Source organism: Corylus avellana, chromosome 3, assembly GCF_965113065.1.
Source record: "Corylus avellana chromosome 3, dhCorAvel1.hap1.2, whole genome shotgun sequence".
NCBI classification, from domain to species: domain Eukaryota; kingdom Viridiplantae; phylum Streptophyta; class Magnoliopsida; order Fagales; family Betulaceae; genus Corylus; species Corylus avellana.
In genome coordinates this window covers 30,163,227-30,175,781 of record NC_142492.1, presented here as the reverse complement: position 1 = coordinate 30,175,781, position 12,555 = coordinate 30,163,227, and the positions used below count along the sequence as shown (strand labels likewise).

Sequence of the window (12,555 nt, the reverse complement as noted above, 5' to 3'; positions counted from 1 at the left end):
TAATTGACGGACGAGCAGATATGCGGCCACAGTCTCTGCCATGGTCACAAGAACCGTGCAACCCTAGTACGTAAGGTAACAATGTACATAAACCCTGTTACGAGAAATTAGTTATAAATAAATATATTCATATGTTTCCCAGAAGAGAAATGTACTTTACCATATTTTTACTGGAATTTGCTTCCTTAAAAAAAAAAAGAAAAAGGAAAAATGCACTTTATTCTCCTAAAGTTTCATCATATTTTCAATTTGACTTCCAAAGTTGTAAAATTGGTAATGTACGCCAAAAAAGTATCATAAATTTGCAGTGTGATCTATCCGTTAGCCATTTCTATCTCATTTGACTAAAAATTTCGCACATACCATTTTTTGTCTCTACTTTCCAAAAAGAAAAGAGAAAAACTAAAAACCAAAGAAAAAACTATATATATATATATATATATATATATATATATATATATATATATATATAAAAAAGAAAGAAAGAAGGAAAGAAAGGAGGAGTTTTTAGGGCCACCCTTTGGCCATACGGGGGTCCCCTTGAACTTGGATGTATTTGGTTCCATTACTAGTAATCAATCTAAATACAAAGATATCTATGGAGTTAGCTTTTCGTCTTCTTCAAGTTCTAATCTTTCTAGATTTTCAAGCCAATCAATCCAAAGCCAAGAGGAGTTGGGAAATGATGTTCAATCATGTTATATATTACCAAGGCCCTTTATCCCTGGAGGTCTTTCTTAGCAGCCAGGGGTCATCAAACTCGACTAAATTTGATAAAATGGACACATAAGGGATCATGAAAAAAAAAACCCAATAGTTCAAAGGTTCCAACTAATAACAACCAATTTCACCTCTCAATATATAAATGGGCTAGCAAAGGAATTTCACTGGCGATGCCTTTCAAAGAAGCAGCGTGACCATGACCATGACCGAACCAACCCCAAGACCATGGAGGTGGGTTTGGCCAACCCCTAAAACCTCCTCTTTTCTTCTTAGAGAAATGTTATGAGTATTAACTTTTTTACTAACATATGTGTACGACCATGATGTTGAGTTTATTCATTGGAGATGATCAAAACAATTAATAAAAAAAAATGCTACGAATACCAATAAATAAGCTGCACATCATGTTATTATTCATCTGTTAGTGAAAGAGTTAGTACTCCTATCGTTTCCCTTTAATTAAATATATTATGTAAAATTAAGTGAAAATAAAAAACAAAAATCAAACTGCTGATGTAGATGCCACATAGAAGAGAAAATGATTGATTTCCCTTCAAAATGCAAAAAGAAAAATATTGATTGCTCTAATAGGGCTCCACATGGAGTAAACAAAAAGCAAAATATGATCACTAATTAAGAGTGGTTGATGCAACCAGCAGGTGGCACTTGCATTTTTCATTTGCATGGAAGGTCAGATTTTATGGGCTATTGTGAGGGATTCCAAGGGTTACGATAAACCATTCACGCAACCACCAATATATATATATATATATATATATATATAAGGAAATTATATTAAAAGGAAATTATAACAATAAAATAAAAAAATAAAATGGGTGGACAACCCAAATAATTTCTATATTATATATATGAGGAGTTTGGAATTGCCTTACTCTGAGGAAGTTCAGGCAGAGGAAGAACTTCCTGACTAGTAAGAAAATTATTATCATTATTATTATTATTTTGTTGTTATTGTTGTAAATAATATTGATATCTTCTCCTTCTCCTTATTTATTATTTATTTTTTTCATATGCCATTAGATTCATTAAATTTGCATTTGGATGTGTGGGGATTTAAACTCAAGGAAATTGAGTAGTTAATTTTATTTATATTATAAATGGTTCGATATGAATTAAACAGTATATTGATGGATTTGAGTTATAAGAAGAAAAAAAGAATAAAAAGTGAGAGAGAGATTCACCAACAAATCATTTATGTAATGAATTTGACATAACACCTTATACCTAATTATTTCAAATTATCATAATAATAAGCTATACTTTTTTTTCCCCTATAAAAATTGATAAAAAGAAAAAAGAAAGAAAAAGGTGGTTATTTTGTAATTTACATGAAGAATGAAGCACATTAATGTTATTTAATGATTATTGATAATTTGGTAGAAATCATGCATGCAAGTGAATTGATTTGTTAGATTTAGTAGAAATTTTCTAGTATCTGTGGAGTAAATTGCTTAAATAAAAAATGTTGAGATCAAATTGAACTCCTATTAAAATGTAAACATAATATTTGTGAATTTCCTTGTATATACCATAAAATCACATTTTATATTATTTTTTATTACTAGTTTTTGTTTGGATGAGTGAGTTTAATCCCAACAAAAGGAGATGATAAATTGGAATTAGTGATCTACATATCTTAACAAAAAAAAAAAAAAAAATCAACGGTTTAGATTTATTTATTTATTTTTTTTAAAAAAAAATAAATGACAAAGTTTTACACATATCCGACAATGTCCAGTCCACTCAAAGCCACCGTTGTCGAGCATTTGGATAATCTCTAGTCCGTTTTAAGTTTACATACCATTAAACTGCCATTCAATTGATAATATCCATTTTAAATTTTTAATTGTGATAACATTCCTTAAAATTATCAAAAATTCTTAATGGCTCCTATAATTACGAAAATACCTTTAACAGAATTAAAAAAAAAAAAATTAAAAAAAATGAAGAGGGAGTGAAAATTTAAAAAAATATCGTTTTCTTTCAAAGAAATAAATATTATTATTATTATTTTTGTTTTTTTTTTTTTTAATTTAAAAAGGTTTTGTTTTTTGGTCTCTTTGACAAAACTTTAAGGTTATTTTTATCTTTTTGTTAGTTTGAAAGAATATTGACGATTAAAAGTTTTGGAGAAACATTATCAATTGTGATAATTTGAGGGGAGTATGTATGTAGACTTTTTTCGGGCAAATAGGTCAATTTCCTATATATATATATATATATAACAAAATCTGATTCAAAATAATACTTTCTTTTCCTTCAAATTACTTAAAAAAAGAAAAAAGAAAAAAAAAATTCTAGCTAGAATCTTCTCGAGTTATTGACCAAAAAGTCAAAAGGAAAATACGTAGGAGACACCGTTCGTTATCCACATTTCTTAAACAGAAGGTTTACACCTAAGACTAGACAGCGTGGCGAGTCAAGCGTCACCCTCTGACAACCTTTGCGAACAACCATTTTTACGGACACACATTCCCGGCAACAATGGTCCACCCTCGGTCTTGCCCTCATTGCCCCCATACAATGCCCATTGAATTCATTTCTCCTTCCTTGCTTTCCTTACCCACTGGTTTTCATTTCTCCACAACCTGGGCCAACGTGGAACCTGTTTCCTCCAACCCATTGCATTTGCTCCCTTCTGATAATCTCATCTCTCTCTATCTCTCCCTTTATACGTTGTTCTGAATTGCATATTTGTAGCTGGGGGTTGTGCTTTTCTGGGTTCCAGCGTTTGGGTATTATCAGAATGAATGAAATGGCGTTGTATCACGTTTAGGTTGGTTTTATCTGTGATTCTTGTGTTATTTGTATTGGTGAAAGTTCATGGGCCTATAGGGTGGCTTCATTTGTATGCTGTATAATGTGTTTCTTTATGCATGAATGTTTTCTGGGTTTTATTGCTTTCATATGTTTGTGTGTAATGAGAAAATGTTGTATTAGTTTGCCTCGTCAAGATTATGGGAGGGGAGGTTGCAAGCATAGGTGTTTGATTTGGTTTTCAGAATTCAGTGTTAGGGAAGTGGGATTGAATGAGTGGCATGTCTGCATTTGAGAACTGGGTCTAATTTGAAATGTGGATTCTGTGGTGGGATTGGGTGTATGGGATTTAGAGTGAATTACAAATATGTTGGTACACAATGCAACTGGCTTGGGATTTGGGGCCTCTGCCACCAAGAAGAGGAGATTTGATTGATTCGTCTCATGTATTTCTAAATGCACCTATATTTCTTTTCTAGTAGAGGGTGCGTTTGTGGGTACTTGCTGCTTATTTGAGACGTGATTCTTTTCTTCATTGTACCTGTATTGTGCTGTCCATCCAAAAGCACGTGTATGGTTGTTGTATCTTTCTGCAAAATGGTCGTCTGGCTTTGTCGTTTCAATTTTGGGATTATAGAAGAAATTTCTTCTGTTACATGACTTGTCCTGATTATGCTATCTTTTATCTGTATTCTATTTTCTCCAGAGTGTCGTTTGGTATCAAAAGAATGAGGTGAAAGAAGTATTATTTCTCTTGAAAGTGATTTGTCTTTTATCCACAACCTTTGGGCACTATTTAAAGGTTAAGGGAATGTAATTAGTAAGCATGTATTCATTGCTGAGGTCGTGGAAATTCTGAGGTACTAATACAAACTAATGGCAGAATGACACACTCCATCCTTAGCTTTCTAAAGCATCCGTTTAAGAGTTCCCTTTTGGTGGGAAAAACTTTAAGGGCTACATACATATGAGAATTGAACCTAATTGGAAGCTCCAGACTTGTATTAGTAGCTATTGACTTGTTTTTAGAGACGTGAACTTTGAAGGAGTTATGGTCTACAGTTTTTATTTGCTTTAATAAACTTTTTCCACCTACATTTATGTACACGTACACAAATATATAATACTTTTTTTTGTTACTTGATGCATTACTGCAGACAGAAATCAGTCTTGTTGTTGTTGTCAGATGCTATAGGAAAGATTCTGTGGTATTGCTAGAATGGCTGTCAGCTTCAGATATTGGGATGATTGCAGTGACCCCTCTGACATGGAAGAAATGTGGAGAATTCCTGAAGTGAGCACTGAATGGTTAGATGCTGGGGAGTCTAGAGGACAGAGAGTTCACCTATCACGAGATCCAGATGGACAGCCTTATTTGACACAGACTGAGATGAAGGTAAATCAAATTTCTTCTTTTTGTGGAGGAAATCATAATAGCTGTTTAGTGGTCTTTTAAAGTAATAAGTGTTTTATGGTCACTGCTTTTCATACTTTTAGATTTGACTCAGCTCAAAATTTTGGGTTGTTGTCAGCTTGATTTCATCAGACATGATATTTCTTCAATGTTCAGAAAAAAAAAAAAGAAAGTGATTTGAGAAATCATTTTTTATTTTTCTTGATTATAGAGATATGCTTAGATACATGTCATTAATATTTGTTATTTATTTTTAACTTGCACCATATAATGCTTTTCCAGGCTGTGGCTGAGATTGTTGTCAGAAGGCATTTTGCTTCACGGATAGATCTTGTACGTCTTTTTTTTCAATGAAATATATCACTACATCTACACTCTTCCTATTTTTCTGGAATACGTATCTATTAGATTGCCCTTATAAAGGGTTTCTTCCTTGTGAATCCTAAATTATCAGTTAGAGCAGCTGTCTATAACTACCTGTGCTCTAAAAACTTCTAGTGCACTAGCGCGCTTGCTTCTTTAGGGTTGATGTTTTCCTGCTGTCTAATGATGCTGGAAGCTCAACTTTATTCTGTTATTATCACTTGTAGTCCTTTATTGTTATGAGGTAACTTCAATTGATGTCGGGATGCTGTATGCTATAATTTGTTCAAAATGTGGATTTAATAGCTGCCAAATAAATCTCTTCTCTTCTGTTTCTATTTTTCTGCTCTTTTCAGGTGCATTAATGGTTTTCAATAGTATTATTTGTTTGGCTGTCGATGAATAATTGGTACCTGTTCCCATTTTTATCATAATGAAAATGAATTGTTACGAATTGAGCCTAATTTCCTCATATATATATATATATATATATATATATATATATATATATATATATATATATATATTTTATGTGATCAGAAAAAAGGTTTATATTCTTCTGTTATGTTCTTTGAGACCATGACCTTCACTTAAGTTGTGATATGTATACTCCCCTTCCTTTCAGTCTTTTTTTTTTTTTTTTTTTTCATTTGTTTACTTATTCCTGCTACCTTTATAAGCATACTCACTTTTGGTCAATATCAAATGACTATTTACTTTTGTCACATACCTGAATATATGCTACACATTCATGTATTGTCTCTTCCTTCATTCTTGTCAGTCATCTCCATAACCTGTTCTTATATTTTCCCTCTCGACTATGATATAAATATGTTTAATCTCTTAAGTCTTAATTTCTTGACATGCCTTGTCTTCCTAAGGAGGAAAGATCAAACAGTACCAATCTAGCATATCAAGTATTAAGATTGAAAAATAAGGTTTTAAAGTTCTAGAATTACATGTTGTCTAGGTTGGATCATAGTTTTTTGTGTTCTTCTTGGTCTTTTGTCAGTGGTCACGAGATCTTGGCTACACATGAATACTAATCCATATTCCTTTTGAAGTGGCATGTTTGATAGAATTTGCAAAAGGAATCAACTTTGTTAGAGAGCTTTTGCTTTTCGTAATCTATGTCTATCGCTGTCTTAGGGCAGTAAAATCAGTGAAAAATGTGTCTTCTATATATGTGGTTTTTGTCTGCCCGTGGTTTCAGTACCTTAGAACATTTTGTTTTCTGGAGGATATTTTCCTTGGAATATTGAGGTACTGGCCATACAGACAAGGCATTAGGGTCTCACTCCTTTTCTTCTTGCTTGCGGAATATGGATAGGGGAAGTGGCAGACTTCTAATATTGATAGAATAGTGAACATGGCATATAATATAGAGCCAATACAAATGACAAAATAGAGCTATCCTCATCTGTCATTAGTGGTCTCATTTTCACCCTAAATATTCAAATGAAAATAAGGATCCTGATACTGTGAAGGTAACAAATTTTAGGTTGGAGCCAATCTGATGCATCTTTCACATGCATAACTAAGATGATGAACATGTGTTCTGCAGCAGAGCATTTTGTGGCCTCTTCCTGATCATTTGGGAAGCAATCTTTCAGCTTTGATCTATTGAAGGAAAATCACTGAATCCATCAAACTGGGTCAACCATTAATGAGTAATCTTAATGTGGGCGGATTTGCTCAGGGGATGCCGAAATTGTACTTCAAGATCTGTTATATGTTCAAAACATTTTGTTCTTATTGGCATTTGTTATTTTGGGAAAATATTTTTGATTTTTAGAAAGAAACAGTTTGAGAAGATTCAATTGTCTGAAACGAATTTCTAGATCTGTGGATTTATGAACATAAAGTTTGTAATAAGAACCAAACACTGACCTGGAGAAAAGATGATAAGATTCTATTTAGTTGGAGCCAGGTTTTTGTACCTTTTCAACGATTGGCATGTCTAATACATATGCATGCACATCTCATATGACTTCAACACAGGAAGTTTAAAAGTTTTGAGTGTCCATGCGACTAAAAGTGGGAATGTATTTTCCAGTCAAAGTGTGTCAATTAGCTTGACTACACTTGGCCCCTGTGGCCTGCATCTGGTCTTCCAAGGAGCATTGTTTGACTTGTTTTGTTGCGGGCGGAACATATAATAGACTAAAGAATGGACTTGTTTATTGTAAACCTAGGCTCAAATTTTCTACATCTGGATTTTTCAACTTGTTTCTTGACTCTAAAATTTTTGTTTGTGTCCTTTTTAATTTGATAGTATATCTCTAATCATGATTACCAAGACTAATTTTGGGTTTTTCTTGGTTTCCATACAAAATGTCATTAAAGGAGATTGCAAAAGCCTTAGACGCTGCATGGAAGTGACATTAACAGAAATAGAAGTCAAAACCTTAAAATTTTTTGTTTCTGTAGATTCCATTTATGATTTTATAGTGAAGTGTAACTCTTGGATGAATTTGTTTTTCATTGAATAATCAAAAGACCTTTTTGTGAAATCATCAACCTTTTTGGTTAACTGAGAAGTGTTTCTATTTTGACTTTTCCAATTTTGGCATCTTTTCTTGCAGCAGGACATGATATGTACTATTGCTGAACTTGAAAGTGACAGACAGCCCCTTGCTACGTCGTGTAACCAAAAAACTAAGGAGACTACTGTTGGGATCATGCAACTGTCACCAGAAACGGCTGAGTGGCTGGTCAGGTACCAACTGCATGTCCTGATCCTTATCTCACATGCAACTGCTAATAAAGGATGAGAGTAATTGTTTTTGTTTATATGCTTCTAATAATGCTTTGGTGGAATGAAACCCCGCAACTTGCTTGCAGTGAGTTGGGTTACAGGTCATACGAAGTGGAAGGGAATCCAGATCTTCTGTACTGGCCTTTTGTGAGCATATATCTTGGTGCTGCTTACATTAATTGGTTATCAAATTTTGACCAAAAGTAAGTTACCAAATATAGATATGGGTGATCCACCAATGCATGTGTTTAGTTAAATTATTAGTCATTCCAAAAGCTTAAGTTGATAGGAAACGATAATTTAATTAATATTTTAATGCTTCACTTCACATGTAGAACCAGACAACACGTGGAATATTTTAATTGAAATATGGGATAAACTATAGAGTTAGGACTCGAACTAAGGACTTTTGCTCTGAAACCATGTTAAAACATGAGTTGCCCCCCAAAACTTAAACTAATAAGAACTAGTAAATTTAATAATTTAATTAATATTCTAAACTTTCTTCTCGCCCCTAATGTATCCATTTGTCTACAAACAACATTTAACACCGAGATTTGACATGATTACCATACTGAGTTTGTGCTGACATTAATTCTATTGTATCTGCAGAGAAAGAAGTGAAGAGTTCGTAGTTAGGGCATATACAGGTGGTCCAAAAAAGGCAACTCATAAATCAACTTTGCCATATTGGAAACGTTATCTTTCAGTCAAAGAAAGTTTGCCATCCAGGTGGTTGTTTGTTCTACATGATGATGATTTGGAATTTACTTAACATCTAGCTCCTAAAAAAAGTACTTAGAACACCTCATTACTTGAACATTTTACTTATAAAAAAAAAAGTACTTAGAACACATTGAAGAGATGCAATGGAAAACATGTTGTGTGCACAACTGCCTAAGGATGTGGTTTTTTTGATGAACAAGTAATGAAGTATCATTGGTGGATATGTTTGAATACATCCTTTCTTTCTGTTCTTTCAATAAGTGGATAAAAGCTTCGTTATATCTTCTTCATATACTTTTATTTATTTATTTGTAACATTAATTTTGATTAACATGGAAAAAATGTAAATTCACATATTACATGATGCTGTGAATATATCTATTTTCTTTATCAGAATAGATCTTTTCCCCTTGTGCAGGGGTGATGAGAAACTAGCCAGAACATGGGTTGCCACTGTTTGCTTTTGGATAAATTAAAAAAGAAAAAATATTGTCAAAATTTGCCAACATTTTGCTTGTGTTTGATCTTACAATCCCAATTTTCATTCAAGCCCTGTATGTGTTTTATATAGAGTTCTCTTTGATTAATTTTCACCATCATCAAGAAGAAGAGAGATTCTTTTTCGGCATGTAAAGATTTGGCCTGAGAATACTGAAACTAGAACTCCTAACAGTCTATGGCTCTGAGTCTATAGTTTCATAATCCACAAACATATATGCGTGCATGCCAGTCCATTCATACGTACATACATATATTTTAGTGTTTGTACATCATACCTTTGTCCAATAACCTGGAATAGCCATATTTATTTGCTATTATTTATCCTATTGTTATTCTTTTTTCGTTTGAGTGTATTTTATCTTATTGCCAGTAAAGCATGCAACTGTAAGTCACTGCAATAATACTAATATGAAAATTATGTTGTAATTGTTACATATGTAAGTTGAAAGTGGGATCTTTTGCTTATGAGATGCAAGGCTGATGCGTTATAAGAATAACTTCATAATCTATGCAATTGTCTGAAATTGATTGCCGCTGTATCATTGCTTTGCAGAAAATTATTTGATGAAGGTCGATTGAATGATGCTTTGGTTTGTGCTACATCTCCTCCACCTGCTATGCAAACCTCAGGTTGTCCCTTCTCCAGTTACTTGGGGTTTCATGCACAAAATTTATGTTGTGTATTAGGATTATGTACTATTAGCTGAAATTGTTGGAGTGCATCATTTGGGTGATATCACACAATCCACTGCCAATTTGTCAAAACTTACTTCAAACAACATCACGGTATCCTGCTTAGTTCCAGTTCTAATGGATTATTTGACCTTGTTATTATCATTGAAATTCTTAACACATGACTCTATTTTAGTAATTCATTCTTATAATCTAAATTTCAGTCATAAGCACATTAGACAGAAGGTGAAGCAAAGTTTCGTTCCTTTTTTTTTATTTTTTATTGTAAGTTACTGACACACCTAGTATGTCTTGAAATGACAACTTCACCTTGTACCTCATTCTTAATGGGGGATGAGGTGCCATTAGAGGTAGAGCTTACTGGCTCCCATTGCTTATAATATTATTAGTAATAACATAACAATATGTTTGTAGACGACCATTTAATCATTCATGATGTGTAAGAATAAAATATATTCTATAAAGTATGTACTTGTCTTAAATGAATGTCCATTCTACTTGTCCCTGTGTAAGCTTTAGCTACAATTCTTTATACTTTCATGTATATAGAGACTATAGAGTTAGATTTCTTCTACTTCCATTGTCATTTTATAAACTTTGCAATTTACTGATTTTACTGGGAGTACATAATAATGAAAAAGAAATTTCTCTCATCTTGTACAATAATTGAGAAGCATAGTACGTTGCTAGACTTGGTACAGTGTGCTTGTTTTTTCTTCTTTACTTAATTATTTGCTGCAAATAAAGTTAAAAAAAGAAAAATGCTATTTCTAAACTGGAGCATGCTAGATGACTTCTCCAATACAAATTGTGCTCATATGCATTAGAATTCTGTAAAAGTAATATTTGTGAGAACGTGAGGAATGCAGTTGATCTGGATGGACCAACACACATTTAAAGTCGTTCAGTTTGATCTCATATATAATGCTTCTTCATTTCTCCTTAAATTTTTTTCAACTTCAAATCATGCAGATTTGCTCCATCACATTTGGGAAATTTTATTGTTAATTCTTTTTAGGGAAAAATGCCCCAAAGGTTCATGAGGCATCACTTTTTATCAAATCGCTGCATAAGGTTTACATTTTATAAAATTTATTCACTAAGGTTAGAACTGTTATCAAATAGATTCTTTTGTTCACCTTCTATTAGATTTCTAACGGTGTTGCCTTGTCATACTCAATCAAAAGTTGACACGTGTCTTCTTAAATAAAAAATATAAAAATAATAAACAAAAATATAAAAACAAAAACAAAATTTGAAATTATAAATATAAATATATATTAAAAAAAAAAAATTGGGTGGTCCTAGGGGTGGTTTCAGCCACCTCCTTTGGCTGAATAGGGGGTGGCCAAATCACCCCCAAAAGCTTGGAGGTAGTTCGGCTACTCCCTCCAGCCAATTTGGGGTGGTCCAAACACCAAAAAAAAAAAATTTCAAATATTTATATTTATAATTTCAAATTTTGTTTTTGTTTTTGTTTTTATATTCTTCTTTATTATTTTTAAATTTGTTGTTAAAGAAGACGTGTTGTCTTCTGATTGGGTATGACTTGGGAAGTAAATTGATAATATTTTAAACCTTAGGGAGTGATTTGATAAAAAGTAATACATCAAGGACCTCTAGAGCATTTTTCCTTCATTTTATTAATGTTACTGTAATAAATGATTTTGTTTTGTGTCTATAAAGAGAAAGCAGGTGTTCTTTACTCATATTGGGACTCCAGAGCTTCTCCAGAAGACATGGAAGAATTGTGGAATCATCCTGAGGTCCTTAAAGAGTGGACTAAATCTGGAGAGAGACGGGGACAAGTGCGCTTTTCCCATGATGACAAGAAGAGACCCTATCTTTCCCGGGTGGAACTGAAGGTATAAATCCATTAGGGCGAAGATTCCATAAGTTTGTTAGGTACTACGTCAATAATGCATATTAGTGCTTTATTTCGTCATATTTTAACCTACCACATTCTGTTTTGATGCACTAACATTTCAATTACAAGTCAACACATTTTCATTTTTAGATTTCTACTTTTCATGATGTGCATGGGATAGAAAATGATTGTGACTTTATGTATAAAGTTTATTTGATTTGAGATAGTTATTATGCATTGCTAAAATGTGGAAATACTGATTTAGTTTTTAGTTAATATTAAGATAAGATAGTAGATAACGATAAAGGCATCATTCAAAATATTCTTGCAGGCAGTTGCAGAAATCATTTTGTCAAGACACTTCAGCACAAAAGCAGTTAAACCTGTGAGTATCCACTTTAACTAGATTTTTTTTTTTTTTTGTGAATGATATGGTGTTATCTGAATTTAATCTCTTCATTGTTGTTGTTCTTGTTGTTTTTACTATTACTTGTCTATATTTCAGCCTCTTAATAAAAAAATTTCTTTGGATTATACATTTTAGTGATTCACTTATTCTGCTTTACTCTCAGAGGGGAGAATAGCTGTTTCAAACATGTAAGATACTAACATGTAATTATCATACTCAAGCATGTCTCTGACATACTTTCAAAGTTATCTTGACTATATATTTTAGCTTGAAATTGTCTTCTAAAACAAGATTGCCAAGCCTGAGACTGCAATTTAAATTTT

At 32.6% G+C, this 12,555-nt stretch overlaps 1 protein-coding gene across 5 annotated transcripts in view; it reads left to right on the top strand.

Annotated features, from left to right (window-relative positions):
* The first annotated feature begins 3,153 nt into the window (after positions 1 to 3,153).
* Positions 3,154 to 12,555, top strand: part of LOC132176728 (transglycosylase) — a 14,868-nt gene continuing 5,466 nt past the window's right edge. The window contains exons 1-9 of one of the 5 annotated variants that reach the window (XM_088514617.1): positions 3,154 to 3,520; positions 4,659 to 4,897; positions 5,198 to 5,248; positions 7,867 to 7,997; positions 8,123 to 8,239; positions 8,649 to 8,768; positions 9,817 to 9,893; positions 11,652 to 11,821; positions 12,155 to 12,208. In XM_088514617.1, the coding sequence (XP_088370743.1) occupies positions 4,721 to 4,897; positions 5,198 to 5,248; positions 7,867 to 7,997; positions 8,123 to 8,239; positions 8,649 to 8,768; positions 9,817 to 9,893; positions 11,652 to 11,821; positions 12,155 to 12,208 (897 nt within the window). In that variant the 5' untranslated portion in view covers positions 3,154 to 3,520; positions 4,659 to 4,720. Of the gene's footprint in view, positions 3,521 to 4,658; positions 4,898 to 5,197; positions 5,249 to 7,863; positions 7,998 to 8,122; positions 8,240 to 8,648; positions 8,769 to 9,816; positions 9,894 to 11,642; positions 11,822 to 12,154; positions 12,209 to 12,555 lie in introns of all 5 variants that reach the window. The other 4 variants (XM_059589012.2, XM_059589013.2, XM_059589014.2 and 1 more) reach the window with 4 other exon arrangements.